This window comes from Centruroides vittatus, unplaced genomic scaffold (assembly GCF_030686945.1).
Source record: "Centruroides vittatus isolate TY-2023 unplaced genomic scaffold, ASM3068694v2 contig_400, whole genome shotgun sequence".
NCBI lineage: Eukaryota > Metazoa > Arthropoda > Arachnida > Scorpiones > Buthidae > Centruroides > Centruroides vittatus.
Window position 1 is genome coordinate 2,415,822 of NW_027122215.1, and position 20,516 is coordinate 2,436,337.

The 20,516-nt window shown below is 29.1% G+C and overlaps 1 protein-coding gene across 2 annotated transcripts in view; it reads right to left on the reverse strand.

Moving 5' to 3' along the window:
* Nucleotides 1–5,684: 5,684 nt before the first annotated feature.
* Nucleotides 5,685–20,516, reverse strand: part of Acsl (Acyl-CoA synthetase long-chain) — a 53,016-nt gene continuing 38,184 nt past the window's right edge. For both annotated transcript variants that reach the window (XM_067271701.1, XM_067271702.1), the window contains exons 11-17: nucleotides 15,140–15,211; nucleotides 10,591–10,730; nucleotides 10,353–10,525; nucleotides 10,039–10,113; nucleotides 9,769–9,957; nucleotides 7,542–7,817; nucleotides 5,685–7,469 (exon numbers count right to left, since the gene is read on the reverse strand). In XM_067271701.1, the coding sequence (XP_067127802.1) occupies nucleotides 7,288–7,469; nucleotides 7,542–7,817; nucleotides 9,769–9,957; nucleotides 10,039–10,113; nucleotides 10,353–10,525; nucleotides 10,591–10,730; nucleotides 15,140–15,211 (1,107 nt within the window). In that variant the 3' untranslated portion in view covers nucleotides 5,685–7,287. The remainder of the gene's footprint in view (nucleotides 7,470–7,541; nucleotides 7,818–9,768; nucleotides 9,958–10,038; nucleotides 10,114–10,352; nucleotides 10,526–10,590; nucleotides 10,731–15,139; nucleotides 15,212–20,516) is intronic.

The window sequence follows — 20,516 nt, forward strand, 5'->3', positions numbered from 1 at the left end:
GCATTTTCTCACGCTAGAGGCATTAAGAATCCTTACACGTTACTTGCCAACAATTGACAATTGCGAAGATGTTTTCAAGGCGTTCGTGAACTTTTTTTTTTTAACTCTTTTCGCCCTGTGAGCACTAAGAGGCCCTCTTTTGCAAGCCATTATGGGTTCGGCCAGGCCCACAATGGGGCGACCGGGTGGTGAGGGACGGGGCCCGACATATCCGGACGAACCACCCCCTGAAAAATTCCTGGGGATTTTTCGACCCGTCGGGATTGAACCCGGGTCCCCCAGAGCGGTAGGCTGCCATCTTGACCGCTCAGCCATCCGGCCTTCCCTTGGGGTGTCGACTTATGCGGAGTCGACTGTATATCGGTGGCGTAGCGTGGGTGACAGCCGGCCGGGGTGGAGGAAAATTTCGCCACCCCATTATTTAGATATCTCAATTTAAAAAACTAAAATATGCAGTATTTCTAAAGAATAAGTAATAAAAATTCCGTGCTCATTTCAATCGGTCCGAATCGTAGGTGCGACAAAAATATGAAATGAAATAATAACTTGTAAAAATTTGAATCATTATTTATTGTGAAATTTTGCCACCCCTGCTGCCCCCACATATATATATATCTGCATAAATTATATCTGCTTATTATCAGCGAAAGTTTTTAACTGTTTTTTCAAATTCCTGCAAAGACATATCCTTCAATAAAAGATAGAAAAGCAGTATTTTTCGCAGAGACTTTCTAGTGGTTGAACTTTTCAGAAACAAACACGACTTGGTTTAATTAATCTTTAATTATATTTAAAAACCACTGTCAGACTTTTTAAATAAAATAAAAATAAAAAATACTTACTGCAACAAAAGATTTAACAATTTGTATGGAACAATCTGCATACAACAATCGAAGACGAAAGATAAAGAATGGAGACAAACGAAACCGAACGTCACATCTGCGAAAATCATATTGCCCATGCGCAAACTGTGCACCTCTCTCATAACTCGTTGGTCTTGGAGGGGGTGTATCTCAAAAATATCCTACTCTGTTAACAAAATTCCTGACAATTCACTTTATTCTCTATTTAAAACAGTAGCAAAGGGTTGAGTGACTTTCCCGGTTGTTAAGAAATTTTATTTTAAAAATAATAGTATGATTAATAATATAAAAGTTAACAATTTTGTGAGACGCCATCTGTTGAAAGATTTTTATCATAATTAATTAGGCCTATATAAAAAAAATTATTATAAAATGGCAGAACGCTTTATTTTGAGGGTAAAAATGTGCTTTATAAAAAACTGTTAACGTTAGTAACAAGTAAAATCATCAAGTCTTACACTACTCGAGATATACGACACGACCTCCTCGACCTTTAACAGCCATAATTTAACATCAATCCCCTAATACAGCGGTTCCCAACCTTTTTTCGTTAGCGTACCCCCTGACATTTCCAACTTCCCAACCAGCAACGCATGCGCAAATCTCGCACTGCCTGTTTGTAGTGTGTGTCATCATTTTGAAATTTTATTTTGACTTGGTTCTCAGTCCCGAGTACCTACAAGTCTGTTTTTTTTTTATGCGCGCATGATTTGGGCACCTAATACTCTGTGCCAAATTGCAACTTCTGACATGTACTCCTTCATACTTCTAAGCTGGTAACACAGCAGGCAGTACGATTTTATAAACAAGGCATAGTCTTGTCAATAATTAATAAAAATACTGAATAAATAATGAAAAAATTACAGCTTGTGAGAAAATCTGGAGAAACTAGCTGTTCCTTTTCCTTGCTAACAATAAAAAAACACTTTTTTCAAACAACACGTGGAGATATTATTGAGAGATGATGATAATAACGATAACATATCCTACCATTGACCATGCGCAACATTTATTGATCTGTTGCATTGTACAATTGACAGCATAAGTTATTTCTATTTTTGCATTTTGAAATGCATAATAAAGTTTGTGATTGTTGCAAGGAACATTTTTTACCTAATAATTTTTTAATACTATTAATTCGTGATACATAGTTAATATATTATTTTTTTCTGTCATAACTATTTTCTGTACCCCTAAACAACCTATCGCGTACCCCGGGGTTGGGAATCGCTGCCCTAATACATAAACTTCCTTGCAAAATTTCAGAAAATTGATAATACACATAGGAGTTACTAAGCTTCAAAGCGGGTGAACAAAATTGTGCCCCCCCCCACAATCACCCATAGATACAGGACGAAAAACCCCCAATTTTTTTGCATTTATTGACGTTTCAAGGTCCTTATTCGACATTGCAATGACACAGTATGTACAAATAATTACACCACAGGGATACAAAGCAGAAAAGAGCATTCAGCCTCGCATAAAACCATTATGCTGGTAGTGTAAGAGAATTATTCCTTCAATGGTGTGATTGGCCAAAGTTAGGAGCAGTGCGCTGAAAAGAAGGCGGAGAACTGAGCAGCTCAAGGAACTTTAAGAGAAAAGAACGTGCATTTTTACCGGTTGCTGTATTAAAAAGACAATTTCGTACAGCGCCACTTCAGACTGTAGCAGCATCCCCATGATCAAAGTAACAAGGAGAGGCAGCAAATATGAACATGGAGGTCTTACATGATTGCTGCAAGAGATAATCATGACCTGGATGTTTGTCAATGATGACAGATGTAACGACACATTGGTCTGAAACTCGCTACGACCTTGAATGCTTCTAAGATAGCCTGGGCACTACGACCTTCAATATTTAATGTTTTTGTGGTTTTACTTCATGCATGAAAAAACAGATTATTTTCTGATCCTTTTCAGAAACACCTCAGCCCTCCTATGATTTATTGTCAACTGAACTAGTTTCACATTAGCCCATGCTATTAAAGTTTGAAGGGATTTCTATGGAAGTCTGGTCAAGTTTGTTCTATAAACAAAATATCTCAAACACCATATAACATTGAAATTTGGCACGTGCAGAGAAGACAGTAAAGAATTTTTCAGAATCCCCCAATTCAAGTAATGGTAATTATGTACAGAGTAATTATGATTTAAAAAAAAAAAATAAAATAATCAATAATCATGCTAATGCCTGCCATCCTGAAAAATTAAAAACTGCACATGATCGAGGTTAAGTAACTAGTTCAAACTTTATCTTACCTTAGTTTCATTAACGGCCAACAACATCCGTTGTAATACCAGACTTATACACAGGATAGGAGTTAATAGGAGTTATCGCTTGATTAGGAAATCAACATTTATTGGTTCATATTATATGGAGAATGCATTGCCCTCATCAGCCCACTTTTTCGATGACTACCTTATCTGTTTTTGATAAAAGTCCACTAGAATTACATTTTCCACTTTTAATCATCTCCAGTTCCAAAGCACTTGATTATTTTTAATCAAATTTCCGTGTGAAGTAGTAAACATCTCAAATTATTACCACTCAAAATTCTTACCTCCATTCAGAAACTTAAAATATGCTAAATTCACAATTTTCTTTGAATTTTAAACTCTAATTTTATGTTCCATCTAAAGATTACTCTCCACTGACTATCAACTACTTGGTAAAGCAATTTGTAACTTAACAAGTACAATTTACATTAAAGAAACAAAAACTATACAAATGGAAAAGAACAATGCTTTTCATCAAGTCTTATCCTCAAATGCTATAATAATTAAGCAGTTAAGTAAAGGTGCTCAAGTTCTGAACTCTGCATTATAAAGAGTATTAAAATCTTAAATCTAAAGCTTTGTAATTGATACACATCCTTTTACTTTATTAACAAATGATTTAAATACGTCTCACTAACCTTATATAGTTTTGCAGATGAAAACTTAGAAAACATCGGATACTGGAAATTTTAAAAATTAGAATAAAACCAGGAAATATTTATAGAACACCCGAGGAAGACCCTAAAAAGTGGGTCGAAAACGTTCGTGATACATTCTAAGTTTTCATCTGCAAAACTATATAAGGTTAGTGAGACGTATTTATATTAGAGCTTTGTTCTTTGGATGAAGTTGAAACAAATATTTTTTTTCAATCAAGACAATATTGTCATTCAGTTTCTTTGAATAGGAAAATTGAACAATCCAAAAGAGATTTCAGTCTACAAGAGTGAGAATGGAGCAGTGGGTGCTGTCCATGAAAGCTGTGGAAGCACGCTTCAGTTATATTTTCTAAAATATAAATACATACTGGGCGATTATTTTCATATTTTAAAATGTGCTTTGAATTAATTAAAATTAATATTTTATTATAACCGCATTATGTATCTTATTACAAATTTCTATACTACATGTGAAAAACAATGCTATTGTATATTCGAATATAAATTCATATACGCATACTCCCACAGAAGCGCTGTATGGTCTGAATACGGGATAGCCAGACCTGCCGTAAGCGGGCGTGCAAGGCGTGCACCGCACGCGGGCGGGAAATTGGTATTGCTGGCAAGCTCAGCATAGGTAGTCATAGTTAAACAGGGGCGGCATAATCGGTATTGCACACGGGCGCTCAAACAGCTAGCGGCGCTGCTGGGGACAGCTTTATGGCAAAAATATTTCATCGTGTAAAGCAGCCAAATTATAGGCATTCGCGAATGTGCTTTACAGAGTACCAACCTCACGCGGTTTAGCTCGTGGATGTTACACACCAAAATATGGTATAACTCTTCCAATGATTCTATCCAGGGCCAACACAGCTTCCCTATCATCAAATGTCACCACACACACCACTGTTTCACAACTTAACAAGGATTGTTAAGTTGAAGTTTAACGAGTAAATGAATCTAAATTGAGTTAAGTTTAATATCCAATTTTCTCAAATTTTTCTGTGGCCGTAAATTTTCTATTTTAAAAAAAACCACTAGAATCTGTTCACAGAATTACAAAATTGTACACAATTTATAATACTTTTTTGTGCATTGTCAAGGCTTGTAACATACTACAATAAAAATATGTTGACACGAGATTTTAATGACAGTTGTGTTCCGAATGAAGCCATAGTTTGTTTATTTTAATTATTTATATTCACTTGGAATACAAGAGAAAATAACAGCAATTTCAACAAGTCCATATTATAAGGAAGACCTTAAGCTGTCTGGGGCTTGGTGACATCTTAGAGCTAATGCAGTTCCAGTGTGTAAAATGAATTACAGTAAAATTTCAATTACATATATCCATTATGTCATACTATTGTCACACAGTATTTACTTAAAATTTTATTTCATTTTGTTATGCGGCTTTTTTTTTATAAGAATAATCATAATAGAAATAAAATGGATAAAAATGAATTTAAAAAAAACATGAAGTTTAAAAGTTATGGTCTCAAACCAGTCAAGTATCATTTTCAACCACAACTTCAGAGGACGTGGTGACCCTGCTGGTTACACACAGGAATTATCATACTTAATTTTTCACGTAATGTCAAATACAGTATTAGAAAATGATTTTCAAAAACTACAAATACATAGCAAAATATATTTTTGAAAAATAAGTTTAAGCAGTTTATTTAACCAACAAAATGTAATTAAAACATAAAATTACAAAAAATCTAGTGAAACTAAATCAAATGAGAATGAATTTGTTTGAAGTTCAAATGTAATTTATACAATTTTAATTTTAAAAATTTGTTATTGACCCTTCAGTAAATATTAAATATTTTATAGTTATTATTTTTAAAACTCAGAAATTTGTTATAACAAGATCACGTACACAATTATTGGACCCTTTATTTATGCAATTTGGGTCAAATGCACATACTAGGCTTACAAGCTGAAATGACTGTACATGCTGCAGTAAATACAACAATCTTATCAAAAACTGTGCTTGCTAAAAACTAATCTCCATTTTACACATTTCCTCTTGATTTAATGAGAACATTCCAAATGTAACAAATGCATCATTTTTCTATATAATTTGTGCATTGTGAAAATATATGTCTGTACATATGTTTTGCAGGAACATTTCAAGAATTTTTACATAAAATCTAAGCACTTTTTTACAGATTTGACTGCTTCTTTATATGAATTTTTTTTTACAATGATGCATTAAAGTAACTCTCCAAATTCACAATTTTAACAGATGATGAACATAAACTGAAGAGAAGGCACTTATTAATACAAAACACGCTGTAAAATCTTTTGTAAATTACAAAAGCACAGGTGCAAATATACAAAAACAGTAAGCACAATACATAAGTACTTTCAGCAAAAGCATATAAAGTACAATTAACTTGTGCAAATATTACATTTTAAAAAATTATGCCATTCTTTGATGTGTCTTTGGATAATGTGCAAGATAGACTACTATCAAGCATAAATCTCTCTCTTAAAGAAGAGAGAAACTATGTCTAAGGCATGCAATTGAATACTTTTGCTAAATGTCTAAATTGCAATATTTTATAAGACTAGACTAGAATTGTGCTATGGAGAAGTACAACTAATTAAAAAACAATGAAAAATTTCAACAGTTAACTTAAAAATATCTTACATATTGATTAAATCTGTAATATTTGAACTTGATTAAATTAGGTGTTCAATTTTTTTCTTATAAATGTTATATAAAAGGCAATTTATGTAAGTAAATGACAACACAAAGATCATTAATAAAATTCTTGCTAGAATAATAAAATAAATGAGAGAGAGATAATGGATCAATAACGATTAATTATATGTTGAGCTATTATGGTTCCCTCTTCAGAGTAAATTTCAAGTTCTGTTTAAAATATTTTATCCATTTTACAATATTGGCAAAAAAAGCAATCATTTTATCATTATCAATCTGCAAAATTCTCTCTCATTTTAAAACAATTATTAAATACATTTTAGTAAAGTCAACATCAAAAGTTTTGTTCAAGATAACATAATATCACAATTAGTTACTTCACATATTTAATACTATCAGTTATGGAACCTGCTTTTGATGCATATAATATATATACTCGTATATATTTAATGAATCAACTATTAACTAACAAGAATTATTAACAGTTAACAAAGAGGAAATTGATATCAAAAGTAGATGTGACTGTATAGCAGCACATTTTTTAAAATTTGTATATCTCTATTAACAATAATATATATCCTGATGTGCATAGCTGATGTGTTCTAGATTTTGAGCTAATGGATTGAGCTTAAGACTAGATAAAGAGAAGATGGTCCATTAAATTTGATATTGCATTATCTCAATGGATTAAATTGATTTGATTTTTAATAAATTCATATATAAATAAATTTAATTTGGCATTGTGGTATGTAAATGTAATTGGCATTGTGACTTTACATAATTTGTATTGGATTTACTTTGGTTTTTTTCAAGTTGATTTCGACTGACCATTGATTTCGCTTCCGTACATTTCATCGATGTATCTCTGATAAAACTGTTGAATAATGTTTCGACGCAACTTGAATGCGGCAGTAACTAAGCCGGTGTCGGGATGCCATTCTTCTTTACAAAGTTTGATTTTGGTGGGAATTTCAACTTTTTGTAAGCGACCTAGAAGAACAGAACCATTTATTTTTAATTTCAAAACCATAAATTAAAACATTTGAATGTAAAGCTACATACATTTTATTCCGTAATCTTTGACGGCTTTTTCCACAGCAGAAGTAATTGCATAATCCTGACATAATTCATTGAAGTTAAGTTGTTCTTTTCCAAGTTCTTTTGCAAGAGTTCTTAGCTGACGTTTATTTGGCACAACCAGAGCTACCAAATAAGTTTGGAAACTATTTCCATAAACACATATGTTGTCTACTAAAGGACAAGTTTTCAATTCTGTTTCCACTTTCCCAAGAGAGATATATTCTCCAAACTGAAGTTTTAACAAATCTTTCTTCCTATCTAAATTAAAATATTCAAAATTTTTAATAAGTCATTCATTATCATTTTAAATTAATAAAAATAAATTAAAAACAAAGTATCTCCAACAATAAGTAGCATATGAGTAATGAGATCCACACACAAGTTTGTGTTGAGTGTTTGAAATATGATATGATTTTATTACAATGGTGTAGTTTGCAGTGCAAAAATCAAATATTCAGCAGTCTGTAGCAGGGTTCTTCCTCATAAAATATTAATTGTAAATCTGTTCACAAGTACTCACTTATACATTACAAGGGTGACATTAAAAAAGAATTAATACATAGTCAAGCCTCGGTCAAAGTTTTAATTCACTTAAAACTATTACTAAAGTTTGAATTCTTAACATAAATTTAAACATTTTAGATGGAATTTACTAATTAAATAGAACGTTGTAATTTCTTATTAAAATTTTAAGGAATCAAAAAATAAAAAATATAATTCAACTTCAATAGTTCATTTAAATTATTAATTCATTATAGTTTATAAAACAGAAATTTGATTATAATATGATATTTATGAAATCAATTTTCACTTTAATTTCATTATTAGCATTTAAAAGTATATGAGAATAAGATTTCACTATGTCCAAATAACCATCCAATCCAACTATGGCACTAGTTCATTAATGCTTTGTGCGTTACTTGTATGAATTTTGTTTAGAAATTCTGTAATAAATAAAATTTTACAAGATATTTAATAATTGCTTCATTAAATATTGCTTAATTATCAAATTTAATAATTGTTTTATTCCAATTTACATAAAAATGTGACAAGTATCATCACTTTGTAAATACAAACTGATAATTTTGTCACTTTCACATACTTTTAAATAATTTGAAAATTAAGTCATGAAATTCTTGATAAATACTAAGCATTCAATGATTAAAGTTTCAAAAATTAGAAGGTTATGAATTGATTGCATTCTTGTTAAATGTTATTTCAGATTAAATACATTCACAAGCATTTAGAACATGATTCAAATATAATAGACATGTGTGAATGGATTTTTGAATCTTGTGATTATGAAGAATGTAATTAGAAAATAAATCTATTCATCAAGAATGACAATCAGTAGTATTACAATACAGCAATTTATCTATTATAATCATTTTGAGACTCATCTATATTGATAATGCAAACTGATAACATTATGCAAAAGTAAATAAATAAAAGTTAGCAAAAATTCTGATTTTATTGATTGACATTAAAATGATATATTAAAACAAACTTTGATTTAAAGACTTATTAATTATAATTATTATTATTAACTTACATATATTGGAACAAGTTATACTAAAAATTCTTAGGTTTTTTCGAAGCATAAATTTTAAAAATTAATAAAGAAAAAATATTTGAAGATGCACTATCAAATCTTAACAAATATGACTAAACAAAACTAAGATTTTTTACTATTTTAATTAAACATATTGAGAATGTAGCTACTAATTATTTTTTTACATACTTGTTGTCCTCAAGTTTACTCTCATTTGTTTTATAGATTTGTTCCTTTGTATTTCTATTAGATCCATAATTATAAAACTTACCATAGATGATATTTGATGTGCAGTATTATTAATTCAGGTTTAAATTTAATTTAAGGTATCTTTTCTATAATCAACTTTTGGTGTTTTACATCACTGAATATACTACTATCACTCTTCTACCTATCACAGTACACATTGAAAACAAATGTTCACATAACAAGACTAAATAGGATGCTTTTAATTTGAACAATTATAAAAAATATAAATTAACTACTGAGCTATAACTTCCTAGTTAATCTAGCTATATCATTTGATCTTTATTATTCAAGCTTAGTTTACTATATAATTATATGAATATAATACGTTTTTTGAGAAATAATTTTAAGTCCAAAGATGTATGTATAAGTTGTTTTATAAGCAATGTATTATTTTAAGAAAATTTATACCAATAATTTTTATAGCTCCATCAGGAAATACTTCTCCTATGTCTCCAGTATAAAACCATCTTATTCCATCTTCTTCTCTATAATATTCTTTAGTCATTGCTTCATTTTTGTAATAGCCTGCAGAAACACAGTCACCTCCAACAACTATTTCACCTCTAGGATTTGGCTTATCCGTAACATGATAATTTCCTAATTAATATAAATGTTAGTTTCTCTTATTAAAATATTAACACATTGAAAAATAATAAAATTTATGCATTAAAAAGTCACCTTCTTCCCAGTTAACTAATTTGATATAACAACTACTTAATGGTGCTCCTACTCTTCCTGGAACATCATCCTCAACTGCAACAGTAAAAAAGAATGAGAACAGGAACTAATTTAATATCTTACCCTACAATTCTTTTATACCTTTTATTGTAATTATTAGTTGTTATTATTTTCTTATGTTTGTATTGTTATACATTGTTTTTATTTGTAATTTTTAGAAGGAATCTTTGTTAGAAAGCAGTTATTTTGAGTTCAATGTTATTTAAATTATTTGTAAATAAAAAAAAACAACAGTACCAGAAAACAATACATACCATCCATAACTGTGGCTCCAGCTGTAGTTTCTGTTAATCCATAACCTTGTAATACTTTTGAACCAAAGCAAGTGGTTATAAATTCATGGGTTTCTGGAGATAACGGCGCACCTCCACATGCTAATGCTCGTAATCTTCCACCAATTATCTTTCTTATTTTCTTAAACAACAATCTGAAATTTCACAAGTTTTATTAAACTTGTTTTGATCAAATATAAGAATGCTCATTAATACTTACCTATCCAAAATTGGAGTTTTAAATCCTCTTTTCTCCCAGAATCTCTTGTATTTCAGAGCAAAATTGAAAAATGCTTTAGAAAATTTACCCTGTGATTCTACTACTTCTGCCACTGATTTTCGTATTCTGTCCAAAATTAACTGAAACAATGAATTGGGAGTTAATATAAATTCCAATTGTTGAAATAAAATTAATTTAATCCTTATGAACCCCAATAAGAATTCATCTATCCATCCATTAGTTGGGATTTACAATATTTTAACAAAATAAAGATAAAATAATATAAATCATTAGTTCATTTAGCAGTAATGTTTTCAAATCTAACTCATCAGCAACTATATGTAAGCTGAAAACTATTTTAGTTTAAAATTAAAAATTTAAGTTTTAAATATTCTTAAATTTAATAACTGACAAATTAATTTTAGTCATCAATATTCCAAATTTCCTATTCTAAATCGAATGGTTAAAAAACAGTCTTTCCAGATTTAAGAGCTATTTTTCCTAGGTCTTATGATCAAACAAATTATTAATACTTTAAGAATTAAGATAGTTTCTTTGAAACAATTTTGAAAATTATTTGACCATTACAAATGCAAAGTAAAGTCAAAAATAAACCAAACTTTTGATGTTTGAACATTTTCTAAAACATGTCTATTGTTTGACACAGGTTAGATGATGTATTCGGGTGGATTAGAACAAAATGTCAAAGTATTGAAATATGTAGAAGTGTGCTGTTGGAGTTCTAAAATGATATCACAAGCAACAAACCAACATTAAATTGTATCTCAAACTTGGTAGAAATTTTAAGATTAACTGTTTTGGTAAACACATGATAAATGATATCATGCTTTAAAGAGGTCACAAATCAACAGAGGATCACAATCACAATTGTTTCTTGCTGAAGGTAGCCTAAGAAACAATTTCCTGAGTTAATGAACTGATCAAGAGACTATAGATAATTGACAATCTGGCTGTTCCTACTGTCTCATCATCTCCAAAATTAGAATGATAATGATCATAGATTCAAAACAATAGATGAGATGGAATGTGTAAATGATGCAGTCAGAGGTAATGCAGAGTGGGCTGCAAGACTGTTGTAATAAGTGGTTTGAACATTGTCAGAAGTGTGTTACTGCAGAAGATGCCTATTTCAACGGCAACAAACTATAATTACTCTTACTATTTATATAACAAAAGTTAAATTAAAAGTACAGTTTATTTTTAACTATCTCATATTATTAATGACAATAAAAACTCAAATTTATAATAATTATTCTATATCAGCCAAAACGATTTTTGTGAAAATCAAATTATAAGTTGAATTATGGAAACATCATTTGTAATTTATCATGTTTTTAGTTTTAATTAATCTTTTAAGATTAATTCAGAAGTCCAGAAACACTTAATCTAAGAATTTGGTATTTTCTATCAATTTTTTCTTCTCAAAAATACTGAAATACTATCAATTGTAGCTAAACTATTATTTACAGGACAAATAGAAGTAAAAAACTTTCAAAATAGATATAACGTGAAAAATTAATTCTAAGTTATACACAATTTGAAGTCTATAGATATTTATTAAATATATGATCTTGAAAAAAAATCTTCAGAATTTTTTAGTTTAAAATCTGAGTCAGGTTTATAAAATAAACCAGAAACATTTGTTCCACAAACTCCTTTTCCTGGAAAAGTGTGTGGAGTGTTCATTTTATTACATGTAATGAATATCTATCAATTAATGGCATAAAGCAAATTATATTTTATAAAAAACAGTTTAAAATTTTATATCGCCTACATTTATCCAATACTGAGAATGTAGAAAGATGAAAAAACATTGTGAATTCATTGAGATTTAATTCCATGCCAGTAGTATCTTACTTTAAATCCAGTATCAACTACCCCATCTCAATCAACGAGCAGTCAATCAACATCTCATCAATCGATATCCTTTGACCACTTACACTTACTTCAACTATAGAGCTGATAAAAATCAATTTTTAAATTTCCAGAATCTATAATACTTAACACTAAATCAATTTTAATAATAATCAGATATAACCAAAGACTTTGTGAATATAAAGCTTTGGTGTACTCCTTCAGGAAAATGTAGTGAAACTTTTCTACTGCAAACACTAAGCAATCTGTGCATATATTAAATATTCTTTTTTTTAATATTTGTGTGTGTGTGTGTGTGTGTGTTTGTTGTGTGTGTTGTGTGTGTGTGTGTATATATATAAAAGCTATGTCATACACACTTACTCTTGTTTCTTCTGGTGTGAAGATAATTACACCTAAATATATTCTTAAATTGATTGTCAGATTCAAAAACCAACTAATTAATAATTTCAGATTTTTAAGATAATAAAAACACTTAAATTATGAATTCTAATAATAGTAATTCTCAAAGGTTATGATAATTTCTTACAAAATAAAACAGTGGTGCCTCATACTTTGAACTTAATTCATTCCAGGAGGTCGTCCGAACTCCGAAGCAATTTTTCCCATTAGAAATAATGGAAAGTGAATTAATTCATTTCCAAACCCCACACAATACCCATTTTGATAAACTTAAAACTGCAAATAGTAAGAACTCATTTAGCATTGGGATGTGTTCCTAGACAACAAATTGCTAAATGAAACAGCGTTAAACAAGGTCATTTTAACACACACTAAATAGGGAAAAGGTGACACATGACCAAAAATAAATTTTACTTTAATTTTAAGTTATTTTTATATTAATTTGCATAATATATGTCAAATAACACAAACATATGCACACAGAAATATAAAGTTCATTTTTGTGATGAAGGTCCTGATTCTTCTGAAATTGTTTATTTTTTGCAATGAAGTCTTCTAGTGTCATTTGCTGCTTTCTTTTTTTCTTGTTAAGCAAATGTTTGTAGCAGGAGATTGCATCCAAAATGCCTCCTCGTGCTTTTGCACTCCTTTCAAAATCTGCATCATTCACTACAATTTGATGAACAATTTCAGTTATTGTTACCAAACATTTATTAAGGAAATATGTAGAAAGTTCCTTGGGTTCTTTGTTTTCAGAATCACTATTTTCCAGTTCTACACGAATTCCTTATTCTGCTGGTTTTTAAAGGTTGTCATTGGTAAGGCTGCAGTAATTCCTCAATAGCCTGCTTGTCTACATCATCTAGTCCTGCTGTATAAATTAGGTTGACAATTTGGCCAACGATACTCTTCTCATTGATAATCCTTGGATACCTCTGGCCATACTTTCTTCCACATTCGGTTCACTAATTTATCAGTTAATTCTAGCATAAATTTTTAGCTTTAAGGCTTTGAGCAGACTGCATGTTATATCCAATTAGCATTAATCGAGGAAACACTAAATGAGATTTTACTGTACACACTATTTAATGTAAAAATAAGACAATTTATTATTAGAGCACATAAAACTTGAAATTAACAAAATATGTATATAATGTATAATAAAATGAAAATTTCATTTACTGGTTGCACACCAACTTCTGCATCTTAAACATCAGATTCATCATACACATATTGCTTTCATGTTTTGCAATAAGTTCCTTTGTTATTTCAATTGTCAATACTATAACCTTCCTTTCCTGCTAAGGAGAGATTTTATTCTTTGTTTATTTTAAAAACTTTTTACTTCGTGTTTTGTTCAAATTCAAAATATCTTCTGATAAAAGACATTTGGCATGCTATGAATTCTGGAAAAGATATAACATCATACAACAGTAAAAAATATTACACTAAAATATGAATAAAGGGCACTGAAATTCTATCTTTTCTCTGTAAACTTTCAGGTAATGTTTAGGTAATGTTGAGAATTTCAAAACAGCACTTCTAACATCTAAAAGGTTTAATTTATTTTTACATATGCAAAATGAAAGCAAATAGTCATTGTTAAGTGAAACCATTGGATGTTAGAAGTCCTGTTTCAAAATTCTCAATCTCACCAAAAAGTTTACAGAGAAAAAGTAAAAATACATAATATGTATAAGGATGATGCTCCCAAGCTTCAAATATGCAAATGTGGTTTAAAAAGTTCCATTTGGGAAATTTTCAACTAAAACAATTTATAAGACATTCAAAAGATGTCAACAAAGAACAGTCACAGGAAGAAATTGTTAAAAATTGAAGAAAATTACAAATATGTATATAACCAAAACATACCAAAAACAAGCACTGAAACATACAAGCATAATGTGAGAGTGAGAAATTACTTTCATTTATGGTTCGAGCACATTTTTCAGTCTGAACTAATTTCAAACTCTCAAAATCATTGAATGATGCTTTAATGATGCTTTAGAGTTTGTCAAATGCTAAATTCAAATTGTTGAATTTAGCATTTGAACTGAAGCATTCGAAGTACAAGGTACCACTGTACACTTGAATATTAGCCTCAATCTCAAATAATATACCTTAGTTTAAAAACAATCTTTTTATCAATTATTTTAATTCTTTAGAAAACAAAAATTTTTGTTTTGATATTTTACAATTCTTATTTTATCAAAAATAATTGACTAATAAAATAGTAAAAATCAACACTTACTGGAACAGCAGCAATTATTGTTGGCCTCAATATTGATGCATCTCCTTTGCATCCCTTTTTAATAGCAGTTGACTATATTCATAAAATAATTTAAAAAATGAATAGATGAATTATACAAATATATAATTCCAAACATTTTTTTTAATATTAAAAAAAATACTGCTATCTTAAAATTAAACAAAATTCTTAGCATTTAACATTAATCTTGAATAAAATATTTTTTATATCCAATCATCAGAGAAATTTGCTGATTTTATAACAATTATAATTGTAATCAGAAGGTTGGTTTAGACATCTTATAATTTTTATAAGTGCTAATAGAAAACATTTTGAATTAATATAGTATTTAGTTTATGAATAAAAACTTTTTTCTTATATCTATTATTGTCATTTTCATTTATTAACTTAATATTTCATAAAAACATCTTAAAATTCAGTTAAAGTATGTAAAGTATTTTCACAATATTTTATTGTCTTCTAACCAAATGATGACTCAAAACTGAATTTTTTTTACTAGATCAAACTAAATTTATAAATGAATTTGACATAACATGACCAGATGTCCTGGATTAACTGGGACAATCCTGGTTTTTGACTCTGTCCCGGCTTATCCCATTTTTATTTATAAGTAAATAGTTCATAATAAAAAATTTAACTTAAAAAAATAAAGAAAGTGCTTCAAAAAGTTCTCCTTAAACATTTACTATATACATGTTTACATAATAACTCTTGGATGTCTTCTGTTTTGAAGTTTAATGACAATACAAAAATATTACATTTTTGAGTCCACCCTTTCATCCAATTTCACACCAACCACAGAAGTAACAGTCATAGTATCTCAAAGAAAAACTTTGTTAAAAAAACAATTAATAGCAGGAAAAAAAAATCTTTACAAAGTTAAAACGATATGAGATGTCAGCCTTTCCTTGTAGGATCTGACGCCTTTACACTAAAAACAAAAGTATAATTTTCTCACCATACTATCAAATCTTTGGCTTTTATATGGACTCAAAAATTAATATTTTTGTATTGTCATTAAACTTCAAAAAAAAATTTACTATATACAGATTATTCCTTCCTAGTAAATTACACTAAGCACTAACTGTCCTGATTACAGACCATTAAGGGTAGTATATTTGTTAACCTAAAATTAGGAGTTACTAGACTAATAGATATAAACACTTTTGACATGTTTTCATATATCATACAATAAAAATTAATATATGTATTAAATAATGCTATAAAATTATTCCCATAAGTACAATCACATCCTTCAAACTCATTCACAGGTGAGTTTGAAGGATATGATTGTGTGTGTGACATCTCGCCCAAATTTTTAAAATATAACTCACCCATAGTTTGTTTATTAATATTTTTTTACATTCATTAGCTTATATTATTTTAAAGCCAAAGAAATAATCTAATTTTAATTCATTTTTTTATATTAAATTTTCATTAAAAAAAAAAAACCACGACGTGAGGTGACTTTGCCAGAAAGGAAATGTACCACAATATTAGTCATTGATATAGACCAGCGTTTCTCAAACTATGGATCATGTTAAAATTTTAACGGATTGCAAAATGATACCACCTTCTGCAGAAATACTTGTAATAGTTTTATTACTGAAATAGTCTAAAAACTAGGAACATTAAACATCTGTCAAGTACTGAAAATTTTTAACAACTTTTTTCTTATATTATTATTGTCATGTAGTAATAAAATTAACATTACAGAATGTGTGTATATGAAATCGATTTCTCTTTGAATAACATCAAAATAGATATTTTATGTAAGGTCATAATCACAAAGCCATTTAAGTTAAACTAGTTTTGAAAATATTTCCTTGTTTATTCAAACTTCTAGGTTTATTGTTGTGCATAATAAATTATAAAATCAAAATAATGTATGAATTTTGGCACAATAAATAATTTTTAAAGAATTTTTTGTGTACATACAAAATGAAATTGACAAAATCATCTTATAATCTGAAGGGTACATTTTAAAAAAGGGTTCATTAAGTTGAAAAAAAAAACTTGGCAATATTTTTTAATAAAGTAAAATAAACTCCTGAATTTTGAACCAGTGTTTTATTTACAATCATCAGTCTTCCATTTTTCAATAGTTAAATTTCAATACATAACTAAAATTGAAGTAAGTTATTTGTTACAAATCGAAACTTGCTGAACAAGCCTTAATAGAAATGTACTCTATGTTACATTACACATAGAAGTTATTACCAATAATGCATAATTTTATTTCATTGTATAATATACAGTAACTCAAGTTTACCAGATTTTTTAAAATTTTATATTATAAACATTTGAGTTGCAGAACCATTACAAAAATATTGGGTCACATGAACAAAAAGTTTGGCAAATGCTGATATAGACTAACATTATTAAGCAACAAAATCATTCAAACAACCTCACACCCTGTATTATGAATAGGGATTGCAATCCAACAGTGTTTTCAATCCAGCTGGATTTTTGCTGGACCAACATCATTCCAGCTGGATCCAGTGCATATGTATTTTTGGTGCAATAAAGTGTTATATATTTATCTATCTATCCAGCAATTTATGGTTTTTTTTTAATAGCTTTTATATAGCTTTTAAGAAACTTTTATTATTTAGACTGGTCACTATAAATCAGTAAAACGTCTTACACGTTTAGGTAGTAAACTTAACTTTGGTTCGGTTTAACACGAGATAGAGGTAATTAACTTTAAATGTTTAGTTAGATCATAATTATAATGTAATCTTTAAGTTAAATAATAGCAAAGGTAATACTACTAATTAATTTATATTAATATATTATAATAATGTAAGGACAGATAATCAGTGGCTATCAGTCTTAACAGTTTTCTTATATAGGCTCTACATAACAGTCTGTAGTTATTTATAAGTAATTTAATTATTTGAGTTAGTAAAATAATAAATTAAATATAAAGTAATTAATGGTAATCTAGTAGTTAGTTGTTGTTATCACAATCATGAATCACATACATATCATATATATCTAAGATACTGATACTCATTAATTTAATTAACTATTTAACTAACTAGGTAGTCTCAGTTTCTCACTAATTTTCACAATAAAATTGCCTAGCCTAGCCCACTAACCACTTATAGAATAAAAGTTAAAAACTCTTACTTTATAGAATTAGAGTAGAAGTTATAAAATATTAGTCTTGTCTTGAATAAAATATTTTAAAGGATTAAATAAAATTATATCAATCACTTCTGTTATTTTTTTGACTTTTCTGGAAGTAGGATCTCTAGAAACAAATGGTATTGATGGTGTTGTCTCCCAATCTACTTCTTAATGAACTGCATATATATCCCGCTGCAAAAAAGGCCCTTTCTGCCTCTACGCTAGTTGATTTCAGCGTCATCAAACAATCATAAATCGTTCCGTCACGTGATTCATTGACGTCACAACCAACCGGAAATTAGAATTATGCACCAGGACTAGTAGAGGAGTTACTTATTTTATTTAGCATGAAGACACTTTATTTAGTGAGAGTGGAAAGTCAACTGGCAATTAGATCAGCAGAGGTAAAAGGACAGGCGATGCGGTGTAGAGAGGGTAGTCGTTCAGTGTAGCACATGCTGCACTGAACGGCAACGTAACTCTCGCCACCAGACGATAGCACACGCAGTAAAGCAGCAACGCCGACAATGTAGACTTTTGTGCCATTATTTAGAAAGTTAATTGAGTATTTGCAGATCCGCAGCACTGAATCCAGCAGGCCAAAGAATGCGCTGGATCCAGCTGGATTGCTGGATGAGGGATCCAAAATTGCAATTCCTAATTATGAAGTTCAGAAAATCTGGTCACTTTAATTTGATATTAATTTTTAAAAAATCCAGAATGAGTTGCTTAACTTTTCTGGCAACAATTAAAACTGCATGTGTGGCACCATCTGTTATATTTTGTTATTAAAAACTTAAAAATCAGAAAAATAAAAACAAAACACTGAATTTGCATTGAATTAGCTTAGTAAATTAATTTAATGATTTTAATTACTATTTAGTTATAAAAATTAAAATTTGCTAATTGCATAAATTTGCATAAACCATTTGATACATAAATACACAGTTGCTTCATTTTTCATAAGAAAAAAAAGTTCTATTAATTTATTTAAAATAGTTTATTAAAACAGACTAAATCAGTACAATAATCTAAAAAGATTGTACTGATTTAGTCTGTTTTAATAAACTATTTTAAATAAATTAATAGAACTTTTTCTTCTTTTAATTAATTTTTTTAATTTACAATAAACCATGACCAATCACTTCACAACTTCCATTTTTACAACTGATAAATTTTCTATTATAGTTCTGTAAAATGTATCTTTTTTTTGTTTAGTAATTTCATTGTAGTATTACATATTTCTATTGAAAGTCAACATATTTAAACAGGGGCTACTTCATGACAGGAGAGATTGACATCACATCAGAATGACTTAAATATGGATGCTTTATATCCATTTCAAAATTTATGGGTAAGATATCAATAGCCTGTGCCATGACATTTTCTACTATTAGCATTCCTTCTAATAAGAAATTGAGTAATATATGAAGTGTGTGATATTTTCTTTGGCTGATGAGAAAATGAAAACTGTTTATGCATTAAAAGTATGTTTAAAGGTAAAGTATTATTCTTGCTTATAATTATCTGTAAATACAATTAATTTTCATTAATTGGTTCAGCTGGTGTAAGTTATGAATATCAGAGTTGAAAAATTACTCTGACAGTATATAAAGAATCTGATGAAAACAAGACCAAAATTACAGAATTATGGGATGCAAACAATGAAATAAAACATCCCATATAACAGATTTAACCTAAAAGGCAAAAAATTGGTAATTGGTAAAATTGAACGGATATACTACTCTGGAATTATAACAGTAAAAAGGTGGTGCATGTGTAAGTGCAATAGAGTCTTTGGTAATGGCCTGAAAAGATGAGAAATGGCTGAATGCTGTCTTGACCATTTAATTTTATTGCTCTCTTATTCTTAAACAATTTTCTACATTCAATATCATGTTGTCAACAAGTTTATTTTTTAGTTAGTTTGACATTACAGTGGAACCTCGCTTAACGAGCAAAACAAATTGTAAAAAAAATGACTTGCTTAATGAGCAACATTTTGCATAATGAGTGACAAGGAGAGGGAAAGTCCTGGATTGTGCACATGCTCCATCAGTCTGTGTTTACCACTCATTTCTCTAGCATTTAGTATGCTTGTGATCATGCATTTTTCCAAAAACTTGTGTTCACACATATTACATATAAACATCAACAACCATAGCCCGTTATATAATAACAGCCAAATGATATGCCAAATTCTTATGCTATGTAAAGGCTATAA